We start from the raw sequence: 22514 nt of genomic DNA, 5'->3' as shown, positions 1-22514 counted from the left end.
TGATGATGGATGGATAGGGGATGGATTCATGATGGATGGATGATGGATGGATGGATGATGGATGGATGGATGATGGATGGATGGATGATGGATGGATGGGTGGATGGATGATGGATGGATGATGGATGGATGGATGATGGATGGATGATGGATGGATGGATGATGGACGGATGGATGATGGACGATGGATGGATGATGGCTGGATGATGGTTGGATGATGGTTGGATGATGATGGATGGATGATGGATTGATAATGGATGGATGATGGATGGATGATGGATGGATGGATAATGGATCGATGATGGATGGATGGATAATGGATGGATGATGGATGGATGATGGATGGATGGATGATGGATTTATGATGATGGATGATGGATGGATGGATGATGGATGGATGATGGATGGATGGATAATGGATGGATGATGGATGGATGATGGATGGATGGATGATGGATGGATGGATGATGGATGGATGATGGATGGATGGATAATGGATGGATGATGGATGGATGGATGATGGATGGATGGATGATGGATGGATGGATAATGAATGGATGATGGATGGATGATGGATGCATGATGGAAGGATGGATGGATGATGGATGGATGGGTGGAAGGATGATGGATGGATGAGTGGATGATGGATGATGGTGGATGATGGATGGATGCATGATGGAAGGATGGATGGATGATGGATGGATGATGGATGGATGGGTGGATGGATGATGGATGGATGGGTGGATGGATGGATGATTGATGGATTGTGGATGGATGGATGGATGATGGATGGACGGGTGGATGATGGATGATGGGTGGATGATGATGGATTCATTATGGATGGATGGATGGATGATGGATTCATGATGGATGGATGGATGGATGGATGGATGGATGGATGATGGATTCATGATGGATGGATGATGGATTCATGATTGATCGATGGATGGATGATGGATGGATGGATGATGGATGGATGGATGATGGATGGATGATGGATGGATTCATGATGGATTCATGATGGATGGATGATGGATGGATGATGGACGGATGGATGATGGATGGATGATGGATGGATGATGGATGGATGATGGATGGATGGATGATGGATGGATGATGGATGGATGGATGATGGATGGATGATGGATGATGGATGGATGATGGCTGGATGATGGTTGGATGATGGTTGGATGATGGATTCATGATGGGTGGATAATGGATGGATGATGGATGGATGATGGATGGATGGATAATGGATGGATGATGGATGGATGATGGATGGATGGATAATGGATGGATGATGGATGGATGATGGATGGATGGATGATGGATTTATGATGATGGATGATGGATGGATGGATGATGGATGGATGATGGACGGATTGATGATGGATGGATGATGGATGGATGGATGATGGATGGATGATGGATGGATGGATGATGGATGGATGATGGATGATGGATGGATGATGGCTGGATGATGGTTGGATGATGGATGGATGATGGATGGATGGATAATGGATGGATGATGGATGGATGATGGATGGATGGATGGATGATGGATGGATGGATAATGGATGGATGATGGATGGATGATGGATGGATGGATGATGGATGGATGGATGGATGATGGATGGATGGATAATGGATGGATGGATGATGGATGGATGGATGATGGATGGATGATGGATGGATGGATGATGGATGGATGGATGATGGATGGATGGATAATGGATGGATGATGGATGGATGATGGATGGATGATGGGTGGATGGATGGATGGATGATGGATGGATGATGGATGGATGGATGATGGATGGATGGATGATGGATGGATGGATAATGGATGGATGATGGATGGATGGATGGATGATGGATGGATGGATAATGGATGGATGATGGATGGATGGATGATGGATGGATGGATAATGGATGGATGATTGATGGATGGATGGATGATGGATGGATGGATGATGGATGGATGGATGATGGATGGATGGATAATGGATGGATGATTGATGGATGGATGGATGATGGATGGATGGATAATGGATGGATGGATGATGGATGGATGATGGATGGATGGATGGATGGTTTAAATGCACAAGCTTAAAATTGTGTCAATCATCTCTTGCTCCGCTACATGAACCTTTATTTTTACTCACTCAGGACTTCAATCACCATTTTTGAAGAATTTGTGTTTTGACATTTTGCAATTTTTGACTTTGAGACTGTAAACTTGTGTTTACTGCAGAGATTTTAACAACTTAATATCTGCTGTGATTCAACATATTCATCAGTAGGAGGCAGCACTGCACCATGAACCATGTTCAGGGTAGTTAAAATTGTTTCATTCTTCTTCATTGTGCAAAGATTATGTTTGTTTTGTCACTGTATCCTGCATGTCACATGACGGGTGGTGACGGTTCTCGAGTTTCACCCCCTTGAGACAGACAGCTATATGTACATGTGCGTCGCTCTGCTGTCATCCACCTTTTGTTTCATGCAATATCGAATTATTGAAGGTGAAATGTGGAGGGTTCACAAGCATAAAAACTCAAAGTAAAATGTCAGTTGTGAAACAGAATTAAAAGAGTCAGCAGAGTAGACTTGAGAGAAGACCGGACTGAGCCTCTGCGCTCCTCTGAGTCCAGTGAAGACTCTTCACACTGGTCAAAAATGTCAAATACAGATTTAAATGAAGGCGGCACGGTGGAGCAGTGGTCATGACTGTGGCCCCCCAGCAAGAAGGTTGTGGACTGGCGCAAGTTTAGTTAACTTTCATCCGTGTGATTCGACCAGAAACTCTCATTCCTGACCTGAGAGAGGCAAGGCAGCTTTATGTGTAGCCTGTTTTCACCAGCAGTTTGTCATAACAACACCCTCGGAGCAGAGGAGGATCGCTCACCAGGACGGACAGACGTGCAGGAGATGTTGGTACAGACAGACAACAGTTTATTACACAGAATGTGGGGAAGAGCCTCAGTTCTCTTGCACCTGAGCATGCACGCTCGCTCTGAGGACGAACTTTAGCTGCTAATTTTTTGACACAGAACGAAAATAAGGAGTTGCAGTATCAGTGAAGCAACATTTTTTTTGTCTGAATATTTGATGAGTTTCCAGCTAAAGTTGAGCTCCAGCTGCTGCTGTCGTGGTGACAGGTAGATGCACCTGTGTTTAGCCTCAACCCCCTGAGGACTCCTCCCACTCGTCTTACATCCACCACCACTGGGGGCCCCAGAATCTTACACTGAGGAAGAGCTGGACCTGGAGGTGCTTTATATTTACCAGGCAGGGCCCAGAAGGCTGAGTGAGTCGTCTACACAGAACTCCTCTCTTCTTCCCTCACATTTGTCCCATCATGGCTGAGTCGCACCAACATTTCCTCATCAGTCTTATGTCATTTTGATGTTTCTTTGTGAGTAAAAATAGCTGCAGGGACTCGAGGACTGTAAGAATTGTGGGTATGACTGTCTGGGAGGACTCAGTTATAAATAGCCTGACTGCTGTCCACAAGTGTTGAGCCGAGAAGGACACGCCGTCTCCAGAACCCTAAAAAGGTCTCAAGGCTCTTGGTGACAGGTCACTGAGGAAAAAGCTGCGATATCTAAAAGTAAGAGGGACCTGGTAGAGTTATTGCTGCACCCAGTCACCTCAGGTCACACCAGTTCAAGTCTGACTCCTCTCCACTTAGAATGTGGGAGCAATATTACATTGTAGAGATTTGAGTGTTAACACGCTTTTAAATGATCACTTTTCTACATCCAATAAAAACGATGAAAGCAGCAGACCTGCGGTGTCCGGTGGAGAGGAGATGCTCTCCCTCTGTCTGTGAGCTGCAGAATGAGAGCAGAATTTGTAGGTAAATGCTATATATAGTCTGACGTGCATCCATACATGGGGTGGAAGGGGACCAGCATTCCTCCGGTCGGAGGGTAATATTTTAGTGCTTCCCAAGTGCCATCAGGCTGGTCTGCCATCGCTCTGCTCTCCTTCGTCTCTCGGGGTAAGTCGCTCTTCCTCACGTTCCCTTGCAAGAAGGCGGATTTGATTGGAGGTAGAAGTGAGTAGGAGCAGTCGTCCGCTGTCAGGAGAGGAAAGGTGACTGTTGCTGTGGTAAAAGCCTGCTAATCTCTCTCCAGAACAGTAGTGGTAGTAGTGGTCGTAGTAGTTGTGTGTACTCATTACTGATTCAGCTACTCTGTTCTATGGTACAAATCACTGATTTGACTAAAAGGAAACATTTTTATCCGAAAGTGGAGTTTGGATCTGACAGCTAGTTTTACTGTGAAGAGGGTTTGTCCAGACGGAGCAGAAGTAACCAGCCTGAGTTTTTGTCAGGTTCATTTCTCCTGGACGAGGCAGCAGCGGTGGCGGCGGCGGCGAGCTATTCATAGCTGAGCTATGAGCTTGGACAGTGAAAGTGCTGATCTCTGGTGATACGGTGGCACGTTCCTCTGAAATATGACATTAATCAGCTGTCCTTTCAATGTTTGTGTATTTCTGAGCAGCAGCAGTGCCTGTTCTGACAATAAGTATCCATCGGGATCTCAGAACCTTCATGTCAGTAAATGTATTTGCATTGCTAACACATGTCCCCCCCCGGCAAGGTCCCCTTGAAGTGTTCCTGTCATGGCTTCCAAAGTCGTTCCGTGGTATAAGAAGAAGCATGTCAGCCAGGTCAAAACTGATTTTGCAATTCATCACACTAGACGTGTTGGTGTTGTCAAGCAGCACACGCACAGGTATGAGGGGGAAATTCACCTGTCGGCTCTATCAGCTCGCACTGCTTCGCCAGCAGAGCTTAAGCTCAGGGGTGGGGCTACCTGCAGCGGTTTGGGCTTCTCGGCCACCTGTCTGATATTAACCAGCAAGTCATCGCAAAGGGAGGACGGACATTGAAAGCTCCGGTTCGCCTGTTCCGTCTGTTCTATCGGTTCCACCTGTTCTACTTATGTGTCTCCATCTTCGGTCAGACTCATGCGATCAGCTGACCAGTGTTACCCTCAATTCTCCTCACTGTCTGATGGTGGCAGGCTCAGCAGGGATTGAACCAGTGACCCTTGGATTACTGGGTGGCTGCTCCTGACCTGCTGACCTGTTAAACCTTTTATAACTAATCTAAGTTGAAAATGTTGATTATGACAAATGAACCACAGCGGGAACCACAGACCCTTGGCTAACACGCCATGGTCACGTGAGACGGTCAACAGCTGATCGTCATGCATGCTCTTCAACATCTTCCAGGCTGATGGAAACCATTTTTCTTTCATTTGTCTGTTGATGAAAGAAAAACGCTGGAAATTCTCTGGCTCTGCTGCAGCTGCCTCTCTGTGGCCCCGCCCACAGCACCATCTGATTGGCTATCACAAGTACTGGCCTATCAACATGTTGATGAATTTTGTGATTTTCTGAATTTTGATTTTAATTTTGACTTCAGATGTACTTCTATTTGAAGTATTTGTCAATTCATGTAGGTTGATTATCAGCATGTTGGTCTGACTATGACCAGTTACAGATTAAAGGTGACACCTGAAGCACCTGGGAGGGGCTTGCATGCCATCAGGCCGCGGATGGCGCTGTGCTGCTGGTCCAAGCGTGATACAGCTCACTACCTAGTTGGTAGACACTGAAGATCAGCGAAGGTTGAAGTGCCACGTCCGGGTTCTGCTCAGCAGGTCATCCTGAAGCAGGCCACCGTGATGCCGTGTAGCTGCTGTGTGATGTCACAGGATCAGGCCATTCACTTAACTTTAGCTCCTCCCACCAGGATGGACCAGGAGAAGAAGCTAAATCCTTTATATTTAAGTTTTGTTCTTTTGTTGGTTTTCTTAAGCATAATTTAGTACTTTTGAATGAGATCTCCCTCTGGATGTTGACGCTAGTCACATGACGAGATCGTGGTCATGCAGAGAATTCTCCAACGTGTAACTTTGAAGCTGTTAAAGCAAAAGATGATTCATTTTCCAATTTTAATTTCAATCTGTGGTAAAATTGAGTCACCATATTGAAAATGGATTGATATTGTATTACAGTGGCCAAAGAAGTTTTGTGTAGAGTAGAATGTGGATTTGCGCTATGCTCTCTGGCCTGGCTCCACCCTCTTCCTGCCTGGCCTGGCCCCGCCCTCTTCCTGCCTGGCCTGGCTCCGCCCCCTCCTCCACTGCACTCCTCACTTCTTCTCTGCACTGGCTGACTGTTTAAGTGCTACTCCCATCTTCAGGTGCCTGTAGTGACTAACTGTCCCTCACCAGGAGATCCAGCTCTAAATCAGTGAACCAGGTGCAGGCCCAGGCCACGGAGGCAATGGCGGAACCAGCCTATACCAGCTACACCATCCCGGTGTTCCGGAGGAGGTCAGTTCCCGTCGGCTGACACATGCCGGCCTATTTTAGGTGTAAGGTAATACTGAAGTAGCTGCAGCAGCCCCTGTCTTAGTCTGCTGGTCCATGAGAGCCGCCGGACAGGTCCAGTCCAACAAACCCCCATCAGCATTCTGGTGCAAGGTGCAACAAATTGAACTTTCTCCAGAGACTAGATTGAAGATGATCATATCCGGAGGTGAGCTGCTGATGAAAACATCCTGATGATAATTATAAAGCAGCTCTCAACTGACATTTATAAGGAACCAACAATTCTGATGGGAGTCCGACCCAGGAGAGAAAGTTCTGTACACCTGCAGCTGTTCAAGTTTCATATTTACAGAAACCAATTTTTGTTTATCACCTTAAATATGTAAATCAGCTGTTTAAAAAAAGAGGGATATTGCTTGATAAATCCTTCACATCACAATCAAATAAAAGCGTCTAGATGAACAAACGGGTTCGTCACTGCTTCTCATCTGAAGAAGAACACGGATGCTCGCTGTTGTCTGGTCTCACAAGTCCAGCGGTCAGTTCTTTAAATTCCCGCACAAAGTTTTACACATGCGCTTCTTCAATGAAGAGGCCACGCAGATGAGTTAAGAACCCCGCAAATTTAGACATTTAAATGGAAAAAAATGGAAAAAATAGTAAGTAACAAAGCATTTTGAAAGGGAAAAACACAACAAAGCAGCAAACAGGAGCTGCAGCGTGAAGAAATTTGTGTCAGTCGTCAAAGTGAAACATTCCGTCTGTTTCTCATGAGAAATCACAAAGTTTCTGTTTAGAAAGCAGTTGTGAAGACAAGCTGTCGACCAAGTTCAGGTGCCTTTCTTGTCAAAGGTGCAGAACCTGTGAGCCCAGAACCGTCCTGCTGATGCGTCAGCTGACTTCAGAGCGGCTCAGAATGTTCCTAGCAAAGATGATGTTGTGATCGGTTCTGTCTCGTGTTCTGATAAGAGTTTCACTTGTAGAAGTGCTGAGGAGACAGAGGAGTACCAGCGAGTGAGTTCAAATGTTGAAAAAGGGTTGGCGGTGATCCAAGAGGAGCTCCACAGGATGAGGGTCGCCACCAAGACCCAGGTGGAGACCCTGGTCATCCAGAGAGAGGTGAGAAGGTTCACACTGGCCACGCAGACCAGGTCCAAACATCTACAGGTCACAGGAGCCTGCAGTACTGCTGCAGGATCAACCGCCGTTACGAGGCTTCTCTTCCCGCGTGTAAATCTATCAGCCAATTAGAAATTGATCAGAAGCTAAACTCAGTTTTCATTACTGCCAGATGATTTTGGTCCTCTTGACCTCTGAGGTCATCTGGGACTTATTTCCAAGGATGTAGATTAAGCTGCAAAATAAGAAGTAAATTCTATTAATGAGATCAGAATGTTTGCTGCTCTGCTGCTTTAAGATCAAAGTTGGCTGAAGGTGACCCACCACAAATGGCCTCACACCTGGCCTCACCTGAGCTAACACCTGAGCTCACACCTGAGCTGACTTACTTCGCACCTAACCTCACCATGCTCTGCTCGTGCTCATCTGTCCAAACTAAACATGGTCTTTCAAGGTCCTGGGTCTATCCGTCTGTTTGCTGTCTCCAGGTTCGGGACATGATGACCAGGAGGGTGGATTTGTTGGAGGACTTCCCCAGGATGCCTGACTTCCTGGTGGCCCTGCGGCCTCACACCGTGTGGGAGAAGACTCCGGTCAAACTCTTCTGCACCGTGCAGGGAAACCCGAGGCCCATCGTCAAATGGTGAGAACACTCACTCCCCCTTGGGGAGGTTTGAGGTATCACCTCAGAATGTAAAAGACATGTGAAAGTGCTTCTTGTCTTGTTGGCATTCCTGTAGTCCCAAGGTTCTCAACATGGGATCTAGAGACACCAGGGGTCCTTTAATTTCCTCACCCTCAGCAAAAAGCACACACACACACACACACACACACACACACACACACACACACACACACACACACACACACACACACACACACACACACACACACACAGCATATATAGTCAAGGCAACTGTGTAGTATTTGTATCTTAGAACTCCCTCTAAAGCACAGGTGTCAAACTGGTCCAGGACAGCGCCGTGTGGCTGCAGGTTCTCATGCCAACCCAGCAAAAGCAACACCTGATTCTACTGAAATCAATCAGGCTGCGTCCACACAGCTCATTGGTTGGATCAGGTGTTGCTTTTGCTGGGTTGGCATGAGAACCTGCAGCCACACGGCGCTGTCCTGGACCAGTTTGACACCTGCTGAAGCTTTAGTCCTGTGTCTTGGCTGATGTTAGTTCCCTTGAGTATTGTAAAAACTTCATAACTGCTCCTTTAACAGCTATTGACATGAAGATTATAATCATCATCATCATCATCCTGTTGATATTCCTCCTGAACTCCTGCAGGTATAAAGGAGGCGTGCCAGTTGACCCACTCAGCGCTCCAGGAAAGTACAAGATTGAAAGCAAGTATGGCGTCCACAGCTTGATCATCAGCAGGTAGGTTCTCTGTCCTCTGCTCGCGTGTTAGCTGTCATTTAAGGATTCCTGGTAGAAGGAAATATCGCCATCTTCTCTGTGTCAATGACACACAAGTGTACCTGTTTCCTGTCAGAACACTGGCGATTCATTGAACCAAACCGGTGGAGTGAAAAACCCTGAATGCCGATGTAAAGGGGGCATGTTCACACTTCGTAGTTCACCAGAGCAGAGCCACGTGTTCCAGGTTCAGGCTCAGTGTTGCTGGTTCAGGTTCTGATTTGATGTTCTGGATCAGCGTGTCTCCAATGGAGGAAGTGCAGGAGTGAGTCTGGGCTGCCCTCCTCGTCCTCTTCAGGGCTCCTCAGCTGTTGGTGTCGAGTGCTGACTTCAGCGTCATTCGAGCCCTAAACCCCCTCCCCTACCCCACCCCTTCTCTCTGAGACATCGAATACCTCCTGTCCTCCGTCATTGAACTGGATGACCATTGGATAGACTCTCCTTTATGCCCTTGACTATTTTCAATCTGAAGTACAAAGAAGTGGTGACTGTACAACAGCTTCTTTTATGTCCTGCAGCAGAGATGAAGGACTCCTCTAAAATAGTTCTCCAGTGGGTGGAGGTCACATTTCCTCCCCCTACCCCCCCCACCCTTGGGGTCACTCCTCAGCTGCCTTCTTTTCTATTTACACACACACTTGACGTCTGCCGCTGTTTGTGGCATCATGAGGAAACAGCAATTTCACAACATCTCCACACAGCTACACATCAAACCAACGGCCAGTGAATGCCAGCACTTTCACAGGAGGGTTGATGCAGGTTTCTGAGCGTCTGAAGCGATTCACTTGTTTGTTTGTTTTTGTGTTGTTGTTGTTTACCCTTAAGGCATTAATCTGGACCACCAAAATCTTTTCAGCTCATCTGCGAGCATCAGTGGCGTTTCCTCCTTATTAGTGGAAAGAGCCTGACAGGGCGAACAAACCTCAACCCTGCTCTGTCGCTGGCGTGGAGGTGTGAACCTCCAACAGCCCCGTGTGGCGCAACACAGTGACAAGCCTCTCCCCTCGGTGTGTTTGCTGTTGCAGGTGTGTTGTGAGTGATACCGCCGAGTACAGCGCCGTGGCCACCAACTCCCACGGAACCGCCACCAGCAGGGCTGCGGTCACTGTGAAGAGTAAGAGCTGCTTCCTCTTCCTCACCTTCCTGTGACAAACTCTCAGACAGATGTGGTAATCACATCTGGTTCTCGTCTTTCACCAGGGGCAGCAGGAGCCGGCGAGCTCTGCCATCTTGGATTAGGTGAGAGGACAGAAGAAGCCATAGCTGAGGGTCCAGCTAAGGGGGACGGGATTTAGTTTCTGTCTGTCTGGAATCAAGCCCAGAAGCACTTGAAGTCATGTGGCTGCAAATAACTGTACAGCATGTGAGAGGTGTGATAAGCTGGTGGTCGATAGCCAGCCCCTGAACTGACTCAGAAAACTCTTTGAATTGTGAAAATGCTACTGAATCATCTTGAGGAGACACTGCACCACTGCCACAGAAGCTCAGAATCAGGCCTTTTTTTGTTTCTTCCTTCATCTCCTCTCTAATTTGAGCTGTGAAAGGATTAGAGATCAAACCAAAACCAGAAACTGCTGTTCTCCTGTACCTAGTGCCCCACCTGACGGAGATCCATGCCAGTAAACTGGAGGTGACCCTGCTGGACCGCTTCTCTGTGACCTTTGGTGAAGAGGCCGGGTCCGTGAGTCTGGTGTGTTCCATGGTGGTGGTCCCTGACCTCCCCAACGTCCCCCCACATGTGCAGTGGTACAGAGATGGTGAGTCACTGGCACTGATACTACTTTGACTGCACATCTGTGTGGTGGTGTCTTCATCACCACCTCTCCAGCTGGTCCTCACTCTCCTCCATGTTGTCTGCTGACAGATAAACTGCTGCAGCCAGGTAAGCTGGCGGAGATGTCAGTGGGTGGAGGTGCAGCCCACCTGATGCTGCCCCACCTGGCCAAGGACGACGAGGGTCTCTATACAGTCCGCATCTTTACCAAGGACGGCACTGCTGAGCATAGCGCCTACCTGTTCATCAAAGGTAGAATTCCATCAAACCATCTGTCTGTCTTTTGTCTTTCTCCCACTTAATCTTTCTGCCTCTGTGCTCCTAGATGCGGCCCCCCCTGTAGCTGGGGCCCCCGGGGCACCAATGAGTGTCAAGGCCTATGACATCAACTCAGACTATGTCCTGGTTGCCTGGAAACCCCCCAACACTGTCAACGAGGCGCCAATCACTGGATACTTTGTAGACAGGTCTGTCTCTCTGATATAGACCAGATGTGACTCAGTCACAGAGAATCCAGCTGCCCCCGGTGGCAAGGAGATGCGGTACAATGGCATAATTCTATGAAGCTGCATTAATTCGTATTTTCCTACCACCTATTTTCCTATCAGCAATGAATCGCTTGTGTTTGAATGTGAAGGTGTGACTGAAAGTGGACGTCTTCATGTGAGGTTCTAATGGATCTAAGCTGGAGATCTAAACCGTGATGAGCTTGCTAACAGAGGACACGCCCCCTGCAGGGAAAACATAGTGTAGAACAGCTCCCTCTAATGACTGATTGCAGAACAGCAAGGGACCAGTTTGAGGTACCGGTGCTGGCTGGTCCGAGCAGAAACACTCGTGACGGCAGTGCAAGTCAATGCTTCGGCTGTCTGCTAGGCCTCAAGAACATGTGTACAAATAAAACTGACTTGAAGACATGGATGATGTCATATCTTGGTGTGCAGGTGTGAAGCAGGAGGTGACGCCTGGGTCCAATGCAACGATGCCCCGGTGAAAATCTGTAAATACCCGGTCCACGGCCTGAGTGTGGGACACTCATACCATTTCCGGGTCAGAGCCGTGAACAGCGCCGGCATCAGCAGGCCATCTCGCAAATCTGACAAGGTGACAGCCCTGGACGCCACTGAGAGTGAGCGGCTACAAGGTACTGATGAAGGTAAATGTGAAGAACAGCAGAGCAGAACACAAATGTTTCCTCACGGTTCCGTTGTCTTCTCCTGGAACAGTCGTTAGAGTGGCAGGAAAACAGGACATTGTGATCACGGCTGATGATCTGGAAGGTACAGTAGAGTATGAGAGCTGATCTGGGATCAGATGTTTTTGACCACTGCATCTTCATCTCACACCAAATACTCACAACCCTGACTAAGCCCCCCCCCCCCCCATCATAGCACTCCTTTATTAACTAAATGGAGTTGAAAGTGGAAAAACTTGATATTCTCATCGTCATTTCCATCCCTCGTAACCAATCAAAGTCCGTCACACTGGTGGAGTTTACTCTTCTACACTGGTCTCAGTTTTCTAACTGAAGTCTACAAATTAAAAAAGAACCACATGAACTGAGCTTCAGTTTCACAGAGTTTAAAACCTGAAATACAATTTAATTCTTGTCTTTATATTATGGAAAGTATTACTCTTGTACTCTGTGTGCTAGTATGGCGAGGGGCCCAGTCAGGAGAACGTGCCTGTCAGTATGTCTTCCCAAATGTGTAACTGAAAACATGAGAATGACACAATAGAACAAAAACTACAGTTTAAAACACATAGGTGACTCAAAATTGCAATAAAAGGCCTAATATTTCATGTATTTCTGTAGTCCTTCAAGTTTTTAAGCTCCTTCCTCCTGTCGTCTCCCATCTAACTGACTCCATTCATGCATTACTTTTCATGTTAATTTCATTTTCCCACTTAAACCACTTCGTTTTGTCCTACCCTCCCAAAAATGTGCGCATAATCTGTTTTATTCCAAGTGCTAAACTTCAACACTAATATTTAAAATGTACTACATACAATATGTGACATTGGTGTCATTTACAGATGTTGTAGAAGTCTCACATTTGATTCTGTTAAAGGGTTTATTTGTGAGGACAACAGAAGCACTCAGAGTATAGGTGCATCACGTGGTGACACGTTGTCTCACCTGACAAACATGGTCAGATCTGCTGCTGTGATATTGACTGCAGGGTTGTACAACCGAGGAAAGAGCAACGCTCTGTTGCTCACTAAACATCAGAATGCTAAGACACAACATGGTAAAGCGTGCTGCTGCTCGTGGCCATCTTCATCTGAACTCTGGCTTATATGATCCACCGTAACATCAAGTTGCATTTCTCAGAAATTTGACTTGAGTTTAAATTTTCTTGACTGCCACCACAACTAAAATACAGTAGCTCCATTCAAATAAATGAGAGAACTTGCATTTTTCAGTTGTACATTTAATTTCCCCTGAAAGGAATTCAAGCATATGCATTATGTGGGACTCCTGCAGTATCTGCCGCTATATGAACTTTATGCCTCACCACCATTCACTCCCAATCTAGGCTATGTAACTATTCCGGGGGTGCCCACTGATGTGCATGCATCTGAGGTATTCAAATCCTACGTAGTGCTGAGCTGGAAGCCTCCCAGCCCTCGCGGACGAGCACCGCTGTGGTACATCATTGAGAAGGTGTGTTTCAGCTTCAGCCATCCAGTTCCACATCTCACCGATGTGGGACGATGAACAACACATGAACCTTTTCAACTGGAGATTTCTTCTTTAAAAGCTAATTAAGTTCCTCCCTTGGTGGTTGGTTCATAGAGACACAATCCCTGCCTGTTAAAGGGAAGTTTCTCTGACTTTAATGGCATTTTAACACCATCTGGACCTTCAGACTCTTAGTGTGGTTTCACCTTTAAAGGAACATATCATGTCTGTTATTGTCCCCAGAGCCAGAAAAGAAGACAGAGATGCTAGTTAGCTTAGCACGATGACTGGTAGTGGGTGGGAAGTGTTAGCATAGCTCCGTCTCTGCCTGCATTAATATTGGGAGGGTTGTGTGTAACCTTGGTGTTGAATACCAGTTTAACATGAGGAGACGTTGTAGTGGTAGAATCAGACACATAGCCGGAACTACTTTCCTGACTGGGCGCAGTGATTTGACGCAGCACCTCCAAAGCTCCACTGGAACTTGGGTCAACAGAACCAAAGGTTTGTTGAGGACTAGAAGAGCGACTGCTGCTACTGATGATGAGGAGGAGGAGGATTCCTGCTGGACACACCAGCATCCTGGACCTGAGCTAGCTGATGCTAACACTTCCCACCCACTACCAGCCATTGGGCTAAGCTAACTAGCCTGGACCTGAACTAGCTGATGCTAACACTTCCCACTCACTACAAGCCACTGGGCTTAGCTAACTAGCATCCTGGATCTGAGCTAGCTGATGCTAAGACTTCCCACCCACAATCAAACATTGGGCTAAACTAACTAGGATCCTGGACCTGAGCTAGCTGATGCTAACACTTCCCACCCACTACCAGCCATTGGGCTAAGCTAACTAGCCTGGACCTGAGCTAGCTGATGCTAGCACTTCCCACTCACTACCAGCCACTGGGCTTAGCTAACTAGCGTCCTGGATTTGAGCTAGCTGATGCTAAGACTTCCTACCCACTATCAACCATTGGGCTAAGCTAACTAGCATCCTGGACCTGAACTAGCTGATGCTAACACTTCCCACCGACTACCAGCCATTGGGCTAAGCTACCTAGCCTGGGTCTCAGCACCCTAGAGAAGGTCTCTGTCTTCTTGTCTGGTTCTGTCAACGATGAACAATAAACTTCTTTACCAAGATTTTAGCGTGTTCTTTAAGAGCAGGTGTGACAGGTGACTCAGATCACAATGTGCACCAAAAGATCAGAATTTATTGCTAAAATTGAGCCTCTGTTTTGGGTTTGTAATGTGAAAACCCTTTTTTGGTTGTTCAGAATATTTGGACCATTTACAGGAAGGCAAATTATAGTCGCCCGTTAAACAACAGAAGGAGAAAACATCCAGATAATAAGTCAAAAGAAGGTCCAGCAAACCTGAACAGAGGCAGCGAGAAAGTTTTCTGAATCAGTCAGGAGACGCTGATGGTGGTGGGACAGACACACGTCTTACCGCAATCGCCAAGTTGCATAATAACACGAATTAGATACAAACCTCCTTCTGGTGTTAAAATGCCCTAAATTTGTAAATAAGAAGTTGCGCGTGTTTTTATATAAATGTACTATTAAATACGTGTGAACACAAAGGAACTAAAGCTCACGTGTTTTTTGTCAAAGTAAAACTGAATATTCAAAATACCATAAGAGCTGACTGAAAATCTTTTAAGGTGAATCTTATATCTTGACAGGCTAAAAGATTTTAGGGGTATTTCTGTAGTCTCAAATGACTCGGTGTACATTTGTTTACCAGCAAAATATTTAGAACTGTCATTCATTTGCCTGATATTCAGAACAAAAACACAAAGGAAAAACATTGTATGAGGTGCTTTTTCTGCACTAAATATGAACACTTTTAGTTTAATAAGTTTAAAGTTAAATTATCTGATCATTTTTCTCCACCTCAATTTACTTTTCAAAATCTGGTTGAAATGCAGGCTGAGAGCTCCTCTGTGTTCATGCTACATTGATGATTAGTTCAAGATGGCTGAACCCTCTCATGCCCCCCCCCCCCCCCCCCCCCACAGTGCGTAGCAGGCACTGGAGTGTGGCAGCGGCTCAACACAGCAGTTAAACTACACTCTCCTCGTTACCCGGTTTTTGATTTACAAGATGGACAAAAGTACCAGTTCCGAGTGTACTCAGTCAACGTGTACGGCTCCAGTGAGGCGTCTGAGCCCTCTGAGACCGTCGGCAAGGTTGATGAGGACGGTAAGAGCACCCAGACACACCTGGACAGATAATCTCCATCTTAGGTACTCTAACTCTTCAGCATTAAAATACCACCAAGCCATTTTTTTGCATCATATTCATTATACACCTGACAGTTCCCTCAGAGAGCACCGAAGGGATGGGGTATTTCTGTAGTCCATCAGGGATGGGGTATTTCTGTAGTCCATCAGGGATGGGGTATTTCTGTAGTCCATCAGGGATGGGGTATTTCTGTAGTCCATCAGGGATGGGGTATTTCTGTAGTCCATCAGGGATGGGGTATTTCTGTAGTCCATCAGGGATGGGGTATTTCTGTAGTCCATCAGGGATGGGGTATTTCTGTAGTCCATCAGGAAGCGGTCATGTCAGGGATGGGGTATTTCTGTAGTCCATCAGGAAGCGGTCATGTCAGGGATGGGGTATTTCTGTAGTCCATCAGGAAGTGGTCATCTGCTGGTTCCTCAATCAACAGCCAGTGGGTTTGTTCCATGGGGATAGGGGATGATTGAATAAGAAAATCCAGGATCCAGGTTTTGGGACTTGTTCCTTGAGTGGAACTGTATAGCAGGCACACATGTAACGTGAGCTCCTGTGTATGCAGCTGTCGTTCACTAGTGGCTGTGTGTTGTAGGAACTCAGCAATCAGTCGGTAAGTATTATGTTTATTTTCACCCCCTTTATCACTGGTCACTGTTCTAGTGTGTGTTCTACTCATGACACAGATGGAACATGCAGTGAGAACACAAGTACACAGCTCCTTCTCATGCTGGTAGCTGGAACTCTTTGCAGCCTTCACATGGCCTCACTCACCCGCCATCACCCTCTCACGCTGAGGTGCCCTCATGTCGATCAGTACTCACTAGCGCCAACATGTTCCGCTCGTGTCCCTTGGTTTTGGTACCCAACCCCTAGTGTACAGAATTTGAATAGAAGTATTTATTTCTGTAGTTGATTCTCTGGCCCTGAACTTCTTCAAAGCTGTCATCAAACCCACCTGATCATCTTCGCCTGTCGTTGGTCATCCTGATTAGCAGGGCAGTCAGTTAGGTGTCTGTTTCTGTCTCTCCTTGTTTATTTTGTAAAGGCTCTTTGGGTTCTTTCAAAGGTACTATATAAATGTAATGTATTATTACTACCATAATAATTATTATTATTGTTTCATTACTTGGCAGTGTACTTTTTACTTCAGTACTACTGTCTCAAACTAGTGCATTTCACAGTTTTACTCCTTTGCAAAGTTGGTTACTTTTGGGATTCAGTGGAGATATTTGCAGGAATACTGTTTTTTTATTAAAGGTGAATTAAAGGTTTTCAGTAGAAAATTAGGAATCTATCAAAAAACTGCAGCTGCACCTAAAACAGAACTGCAGTAATGTAGTCTCATGCACCTGAGTGGAGTTATTAGTGTTAATATAAATGCTTATTGATGTGTGTGTTTGTGCGGTGGACAGGCGTCCCCTCAGCTCCGGGCAAGGTCATCGCCACCAGGAACACCAAGTCATCAGTATTTGTCCAGTGGGAGGCGCCCAAACACCTGAAGAACCTGATGGGATACTACATCGACGGCAGAGTGGTCGGATCTAAGGAGTGGTTCGCATGTAACCACAAACCCTTCAAACACAACCGGTGAGTGCTCGCGGTGGAGAAGCGGTTGTTCCGGTACTGAAAAAATGGCAACGTTCATTATCATTAGAGGAAGCTGTAAGATTTTAACGCAGGATTTTTCTGACAGTCCTTGGACCAACGGCATGACTTAAGCATTGGAAAAATAACCAAATCTAAGCTTGGAATATTATTACATATGACATCAAAACAGCTTTATTTTGTGTGTGTAAAACCAAAAATAGACAGTTTCCACAAACTAGAACCTGTAAAAAGTGTCAAATTCTGCGGTGGGAGGCCATGATGGAGTGAGACAGACGTGTCATGTGATCATTTTTAAAGTAATCCGTGGGAAGACTGCTCAAGTTAATTTCCACTGAAAGCTGAATGTGCATCAGGTTTGTGGTCCACGGCCTGACCCCCGGAGAGACCTACGTCTTCCGTGTCCAGGCTGTCAACGTCTTCGGGCTCAGCGACGAGTCTCAGGAGTCGTCTCCCATCGTCGTGGAGCCGGCCCTCGGTGAGCGACGCTTCACATCAACATGCAACTCACACCTGTCACATACTTAGTCGCTTCTCAAGAAAGATGAGAGTAGAGGAGGAAAAACACTACAAAGGGAAAAGGTGCTTCAATGATTGACGTGTCCTGTTGCTCCACTGCTGTGTCCAGGTGGGGGGTGTCAGGTTGGTACGTATGAAATGAGTCTCTGGGCGTCACTTCCCTCCTCTTCCCTGGAGACTGCTGACTCACACACACGCCTGACCGTGTTCACTGTCACTGATATTTCCACCACGTTAAACTTGAGGGTTCAGGGCTGCTGCACCAACTGGACTCACTGGGACTGTGGGGATCCGCTGCTGTGCTCCATCAGGGGCCAGGCCTGCTGCTGGTTGGCTGATTCATCATTGTCCAGACTGACCAAACCGGTCAGGACGCTGGAATCCCCCCAGACACATCAACACTGAGGCAGAAAACCACGCCCACTGTGAAGGAAGGACTGCTCCTTTACTTTGTTACACCCAGGTCTTCCCTCCATCCTTTTCTGAGTATGAAGATCATTCACGTCCAATTCAACCGCTTCACCTTTGTCGCACCAGTGACTTTTCGTACTTTGCAAATTACAAATGATTAGCTGCAAACTACCATGGCAGCGAGAGATTGTTGTCATGGTGTCCTAGCAACACACAGGAAATGGCTATGTAACCGGGGGCTGTTCAGGCTTGACTAATGTGACACGTCTCCCATATATCATTGTTGGTCACATGGGTCCCTCATCAGTGTCCCTGTAATCCACGCCTCCTTGATCCAGATGTGGATCAGTGACCAGCACACTTTGATTTAAAACTGAAGTAGAATACCTCCACTTCTTTACCTCTTCACTCTATGGTGTCAGCATGACCATCGACTGGGATACACCTGGCTCCCTCCCAGCTTGGTCATCGGCCTGATCTGTGGTCCTGGACTCTGGCCCTGGATTCTGGTCCTGGATTCCAGTCGTGGACTCTGGTCCTGGCCAGTGATTGAACCAAACTGATTTAGTTCTGTACTTTTTAGTATAAATCAAAGAATTTGTGGCCTGAGTATCTTTGATGGAAGCATGGGTGGGTGGGAGTGGGAATGATGGATAGATGATGGGTGGAAAGGTGGTAGTGGTTGAGGCCAGTTGGTGCAGACTGTCTCAGACCCTCAAACCTGGAGTGTGGTGGTTGTAAAGGTCCCTGTGGTGTGTTGGTGTGTCACGCGTGTTCACTACATGTTCCTCACAGACAATCTTCTCCTTGTTAATACCTGTCACATGCTGGTAATGATGCCTGTTTTAACCGTGGTTCAGCTACTCCCAGCGCACCCTACGCCATCACCCTCCTGAGCTGCGATGGTGCCTCCATGACGGTGGCCTGGAAGAGTCCCAAATACTGCGGCGGCTCCCAGGTCAACGCCTACTACGTGGACAAGCGTGACGCCGACTCTTTGGTCTGGAAGGAGGTCAACCTGACCGGTACAACGGAGAGGATCTGCACCGTGAGGAGCATCAGACAATTGAGACAGAAACACCCAAACATCATCGGTGTGTCCAATCACATCCACCTTCTTCTCCTCCAGGTGGACCATCTGACTGAAGGAGCCTTCTATGAGTTCAAGGTTAAGGCTGCTAACATGGCTGGTGTGGGTGTGCCCTCTGCTCCCAGCGCCCCGATGAAATGTGAAGCTTGGACCTTTGAAGAACCAGGTGAGACACTGGATGGTCAGAAATAAGATTTACAAAGGTGGGAGGAAAAAACTACATTCTTTACGGGAATAAAGAAGATAGGAGACACCTTCGTCATGTGATCCTGTGAAGTTGAGGATAATAAGAGGTCAAACTTGTTGACAACAAGCAGACAAACCACAGACGTCTCTCGCTCTCTATTGAAGCGCTCATGTCTTCGTCCCTCAACAGGTCCTGCCTATGACCTGAGCTTCAGTGAGGTCAGAGGTCATTCCCTGGTCATCCTGTGGAAAGCGCCAGTCTACTCCGGAGTGAGTGCCGTCACTGGCTACTTGGTGGACATGGCCAAAAAAGGCTCATCAGAGTTTGTCACCCTGACTCAGGAGGCTGTGAGCCAGCGGTACCTGCTGGTGAGAATCCACGATCACACTGGCTTGACATACGTCAGAGGGGGCGGGGCAATGGCAGCTGTGTCCCATCACATGAGCGGGACATGGCACATGAAGCTGCTGTTGAGATTGTTGCCATGACTACTGATAGAACTTCACCTGTACAGGTTGCAGACGTTTGTAAGAACATCATCTGAGCGTAGAATTGCAGCTGCATGAGGTCCTAGCTGTCATCAGCCACAGAAGTGAGCTGGATGTGGCGTACCTGACATGATCCCATTCACTGTGATGACATCTGTCAACTCCTTTACACCAGCTGAGACTCCTGGACACCAACAGGTGTGTCCCTCCATGTCCCTGCAGGTTTCCGGCCTGGAGGAAGGTGAAACCTACGTCTTCAGAGTTTGTGCCGTCAATGCGCAGGGTGTCGGCAAACCTTCGCATGTGTCTGAGCCAGTGTGTGCCAAAGCTCTGCCAGGTACCAACACTGATGTCATCATGGATATTAGTCTAAACATTCAAAATGGTGGTGGAGGGGGGCTCACCTGGAAGTCTCCCAAAGAAGCATATTGACTGTAACGTGTTCAGGCAGTTTGCGCACCGAAACACGAACTTCCAAAAAGTTTAGATCTTGATGTTTCTTTCAGGAGGATGCAGAACAAGTGAGGAGTGAATCCACATGTCTGTGTTAGAGAACAGTAACATGGACGGAAGTTCCAGTGTTGGTTGTTCCTCAGTCCAGTGCTGGTTGATGTTTTCAGGAACGAAGGAGATTGTGGCTGGCGTGGATGAGGAGACGGGAGACATCTTCCTGTCTCTGGAGGCCTGTGAGATCAGTGAGACCTCCAAGTTTGTGTGGTCGAAGAACTACAAGCCCATGGGTGACTGCCCCCGCGTGGCAGTCTCAGCCAAGGGCCGAACGTAGGCTAGCTTTTGTCATCATTTTGTGTGTGTGCGTGTGTATGTGTGTGTGTGTTTGTAACAGTTGTTGATGGTAGCTTCCTCCTTCAGGTCCAGACTGACCTTCACCAGCCCTGATAAAGACGATCTGGGCAAATACTCGGTGGTGGTCACCGACACTGACGGCGTCTCTGGCAGCCACACTCTGACTGAGGATGGTATGTCACTCTACTGCCACTAATCATGCTCACTCGGCTGGCTGAGGGCGTGGCCCTGGCGCTGCTTAGCATAACAAACAACGAAATCTGATTGGATAACTTCATATTTAGGGTTCCACGTCATTCAGCCTTTCATCTCTTATGCAAATTTGATAGATAAGAGCCTGACTTTAGAGTCAGACGGCAGCATGACAGCAGATGAGCGAGTTCTTATTCCTTGCTCGTAGGCCCATCATGGTTCCCCTCAAGATTAGAATTATGGAAATGTACTTCAAATGAACACTCTAGTACTGTGATAGTACTGAGTGTAGGAGGACCGTTAAAGTCATTGAAGGCGACCCAGATTTCACTGTTTACTGATGTTTGTTCTCTGTGACGTTCCTCAGCCCTGAACACCATGCTGGAGCTGAGCCACGCCATCAGGAACCCTGGTGAGTACCGAGTCTCCTAAGGCTCTAGTCTCTACTCTGACCAAGTCTCCTCATGTTCTAGTTTCTCTCTGTGTGTCTCTGTCTCTGTGCAGTCGTCCCTCTCAAACATGGGCTGAGCTATGAGATTCTGGAGAAGGGTCACGTGCGTTTCTGGCTGCAGGCTGTCAAGATTTCCCCATCAGTGTCCTACAGGTTCATCATAAACGACAAGGAGGTGACGGCCGGCGAGGTAATGCCTAAAGTGTGATTTCCTTCTTCAAGCTGTTGGACTCTGGTGTGGTTACCTGGTTGTCATGGCATTGCAATGTTTCGCTCCTCAGTCTCCTCCACTCTGAAAGCCAATTGGCTCCATAATTCAACAAGTCCTGTTTGTGTCTCGTCAGTTGAGCTTCTACAGTGAAAGCTGAGTCAGTACTGGACATGTTTCCCTTGTTGTCTTGTCAGGGTCACAAGATGAGTCACGATGTGGCGACTGGAATCATCCAGATGACGGTGGACAACTTCACCAGGGCCAGCGAGGGCACGTACACTGCCCAGATCCATGATGGCAAGGCCAAAGCCCAGAGCTCCTTGGTCCTGGTCGGAGATGGTGAGTTGAGTGAGCTGTTGATCAGATCAGGATCACATAGAAGCTGGATCTCCATCGGTTACCCTACATTCATAGAAGATTTCACCTCCAGGTGCAAATCTGGTGGAACTGAACTCCTGTAGCTGTTAAATCCATTCACATGAACGCTGACGCGGCATTTTGTGATCCTGCCAGAAGAAGAAAAATACTAACTGAATCAACATTCTGGATTTTCTTCTTTCAGTCTTCAAAGCTGCTCTGAAGGAGGCAGAGTTTCAGAGGAAAGAGCACATCAGGAAACAAGGTACACGCATAAACCCCGCCCCTCATGCACGTTTGCCTGAGGTCACCAGTGATTCAGCCCCTTTGAGTTGAAATTGTTACCACCTAGAACATCCTCGACATTCAGTTACATCCATGAGAACATGTCAAATCAAACATGGCACATTAATTTTAGAATTATTTCCACAATTCCAGTGTTTTTTAAATGATCAAATGTAGGTTTCTTCAAATTTTTATTGCACTTTTGAGTAAGGGGATATTTAGAGACTTGTGCTTCTGTTTCTGGAGTTGTTGGTGGTGTTAGTTCTTGTTCTGTGTTACTGTGAGACTGACGCGTCTCATTCTGGT

At 47.1% G+C, this 22514-nt stretch overlaps 1 protein-coding gene across 2 annotated transcripts in view; it reads left to right on the top strand.

Moving 5' to 3' along the window:
• Positions 1-4629: 4629 nt before the first annotated feature.
• myom2a (myomesin 2a) overlaps positions 4630-22514 on the top strand; it is a 22826-nt gene continuing 4941 nt past the window's right edge. The window contains exons 1-28 of one of the 2 annotated variants that reach the window (XM_086210313.1): positions 4630-4745; positions 6255-6356; positions 7337-7472; positions 7961-8115; positions 8770-8862; positions 9927-10015; positions 10102-10140; positions 10494-10658; positions 10766-10927; positions 11001-11142; positions 11620-11819; positions 11902-11955; positions 13216-13343; positions 15386-15569; positions 16201-16218; positions 17021-17195; positions 17570-17691; positions 17842-17859; positions 19004-19191; positions 19273-19399; positions 19610-19788; positions 20131-20245; positions 20529-20688; positions 20779-20885; positions 21272-21316; positions 21409-21545; positions 21761-21905; positions 22129-22188. In XM_086210313.1, coding sequence (XP_086066439.1) covers positions 4633-4745; positions 6255-6356; positions 7337-7472; positions 7961-8115; positions 8770-8862; positions 9927-10015; positions 10102-10140; positions 10494-10658; positions 10766-10927; positions 11001-11142; positions 11620-11819; positions 11902-11955; positions 13216-13343; positions 15386-15569; positions 16201-16218; positions 17021-17195; positions 17570-17691; positions 17842-17859; positions 19004-19191; positions 19273-19399; positions 19610-19788; positions 20131-20245; positions 20529-20688; positions 20779-20885; positions 21272-21316; positions 21409-21545; positions 21761-21905; positions 22129-22188 — 3358 coding nt within the window. In that variant the 5' untranslated portion in view covers positions 4630-4632. Of the gene's footprint in view, positions 4746-6254; positions 6357-7336; positions 7473-7960; positions 8116-8573; positions 8654-8769; positions 8863-9926; positions 10016-10101; positions 10141-10493; positions 10659-10765; positions 10928-11000; positions 11143-11619; positions 11820-11901; positions 11956-13215; positions 13344-15385; positions 15570-16200; positions 16219-17020; positions 17196-17569; positions 17692-17841; positions 17860-19003; positions 19192-19272; positions 19400-19609; positions 19789-20130; positions 20246-20528; positions 20689-20778; positions 20886-21271; positions 21317-21408; positions 21546-21760; positions 21906-22128; positions 22189-22514 lie in introns of those variants that run through there. The other variant, XM_086210312.1, reaches the window with a different exon arrangement.

The sequence above is a fragment of the Aulostomus chinensis genome, chromosome 8 (assembly GCF_037954235.1).
Source record: "Aulostomus chinensis isolate RoL2024-O1b breed Wild chromosome 8, RoL_Achi_v1.0, whole genome shotgun sequence".
NCBI classification, from domain to species: domain Eukaryota; kingdom Metazoa; phylum Chordata; class Actinopteri; order Syngnathiformes; family Aulostomidae; genus Aulostomus; species Aulostomus chinensis.
This window is presented reverse-complemented; position numbering and strand designations above follow the sequence as displayed.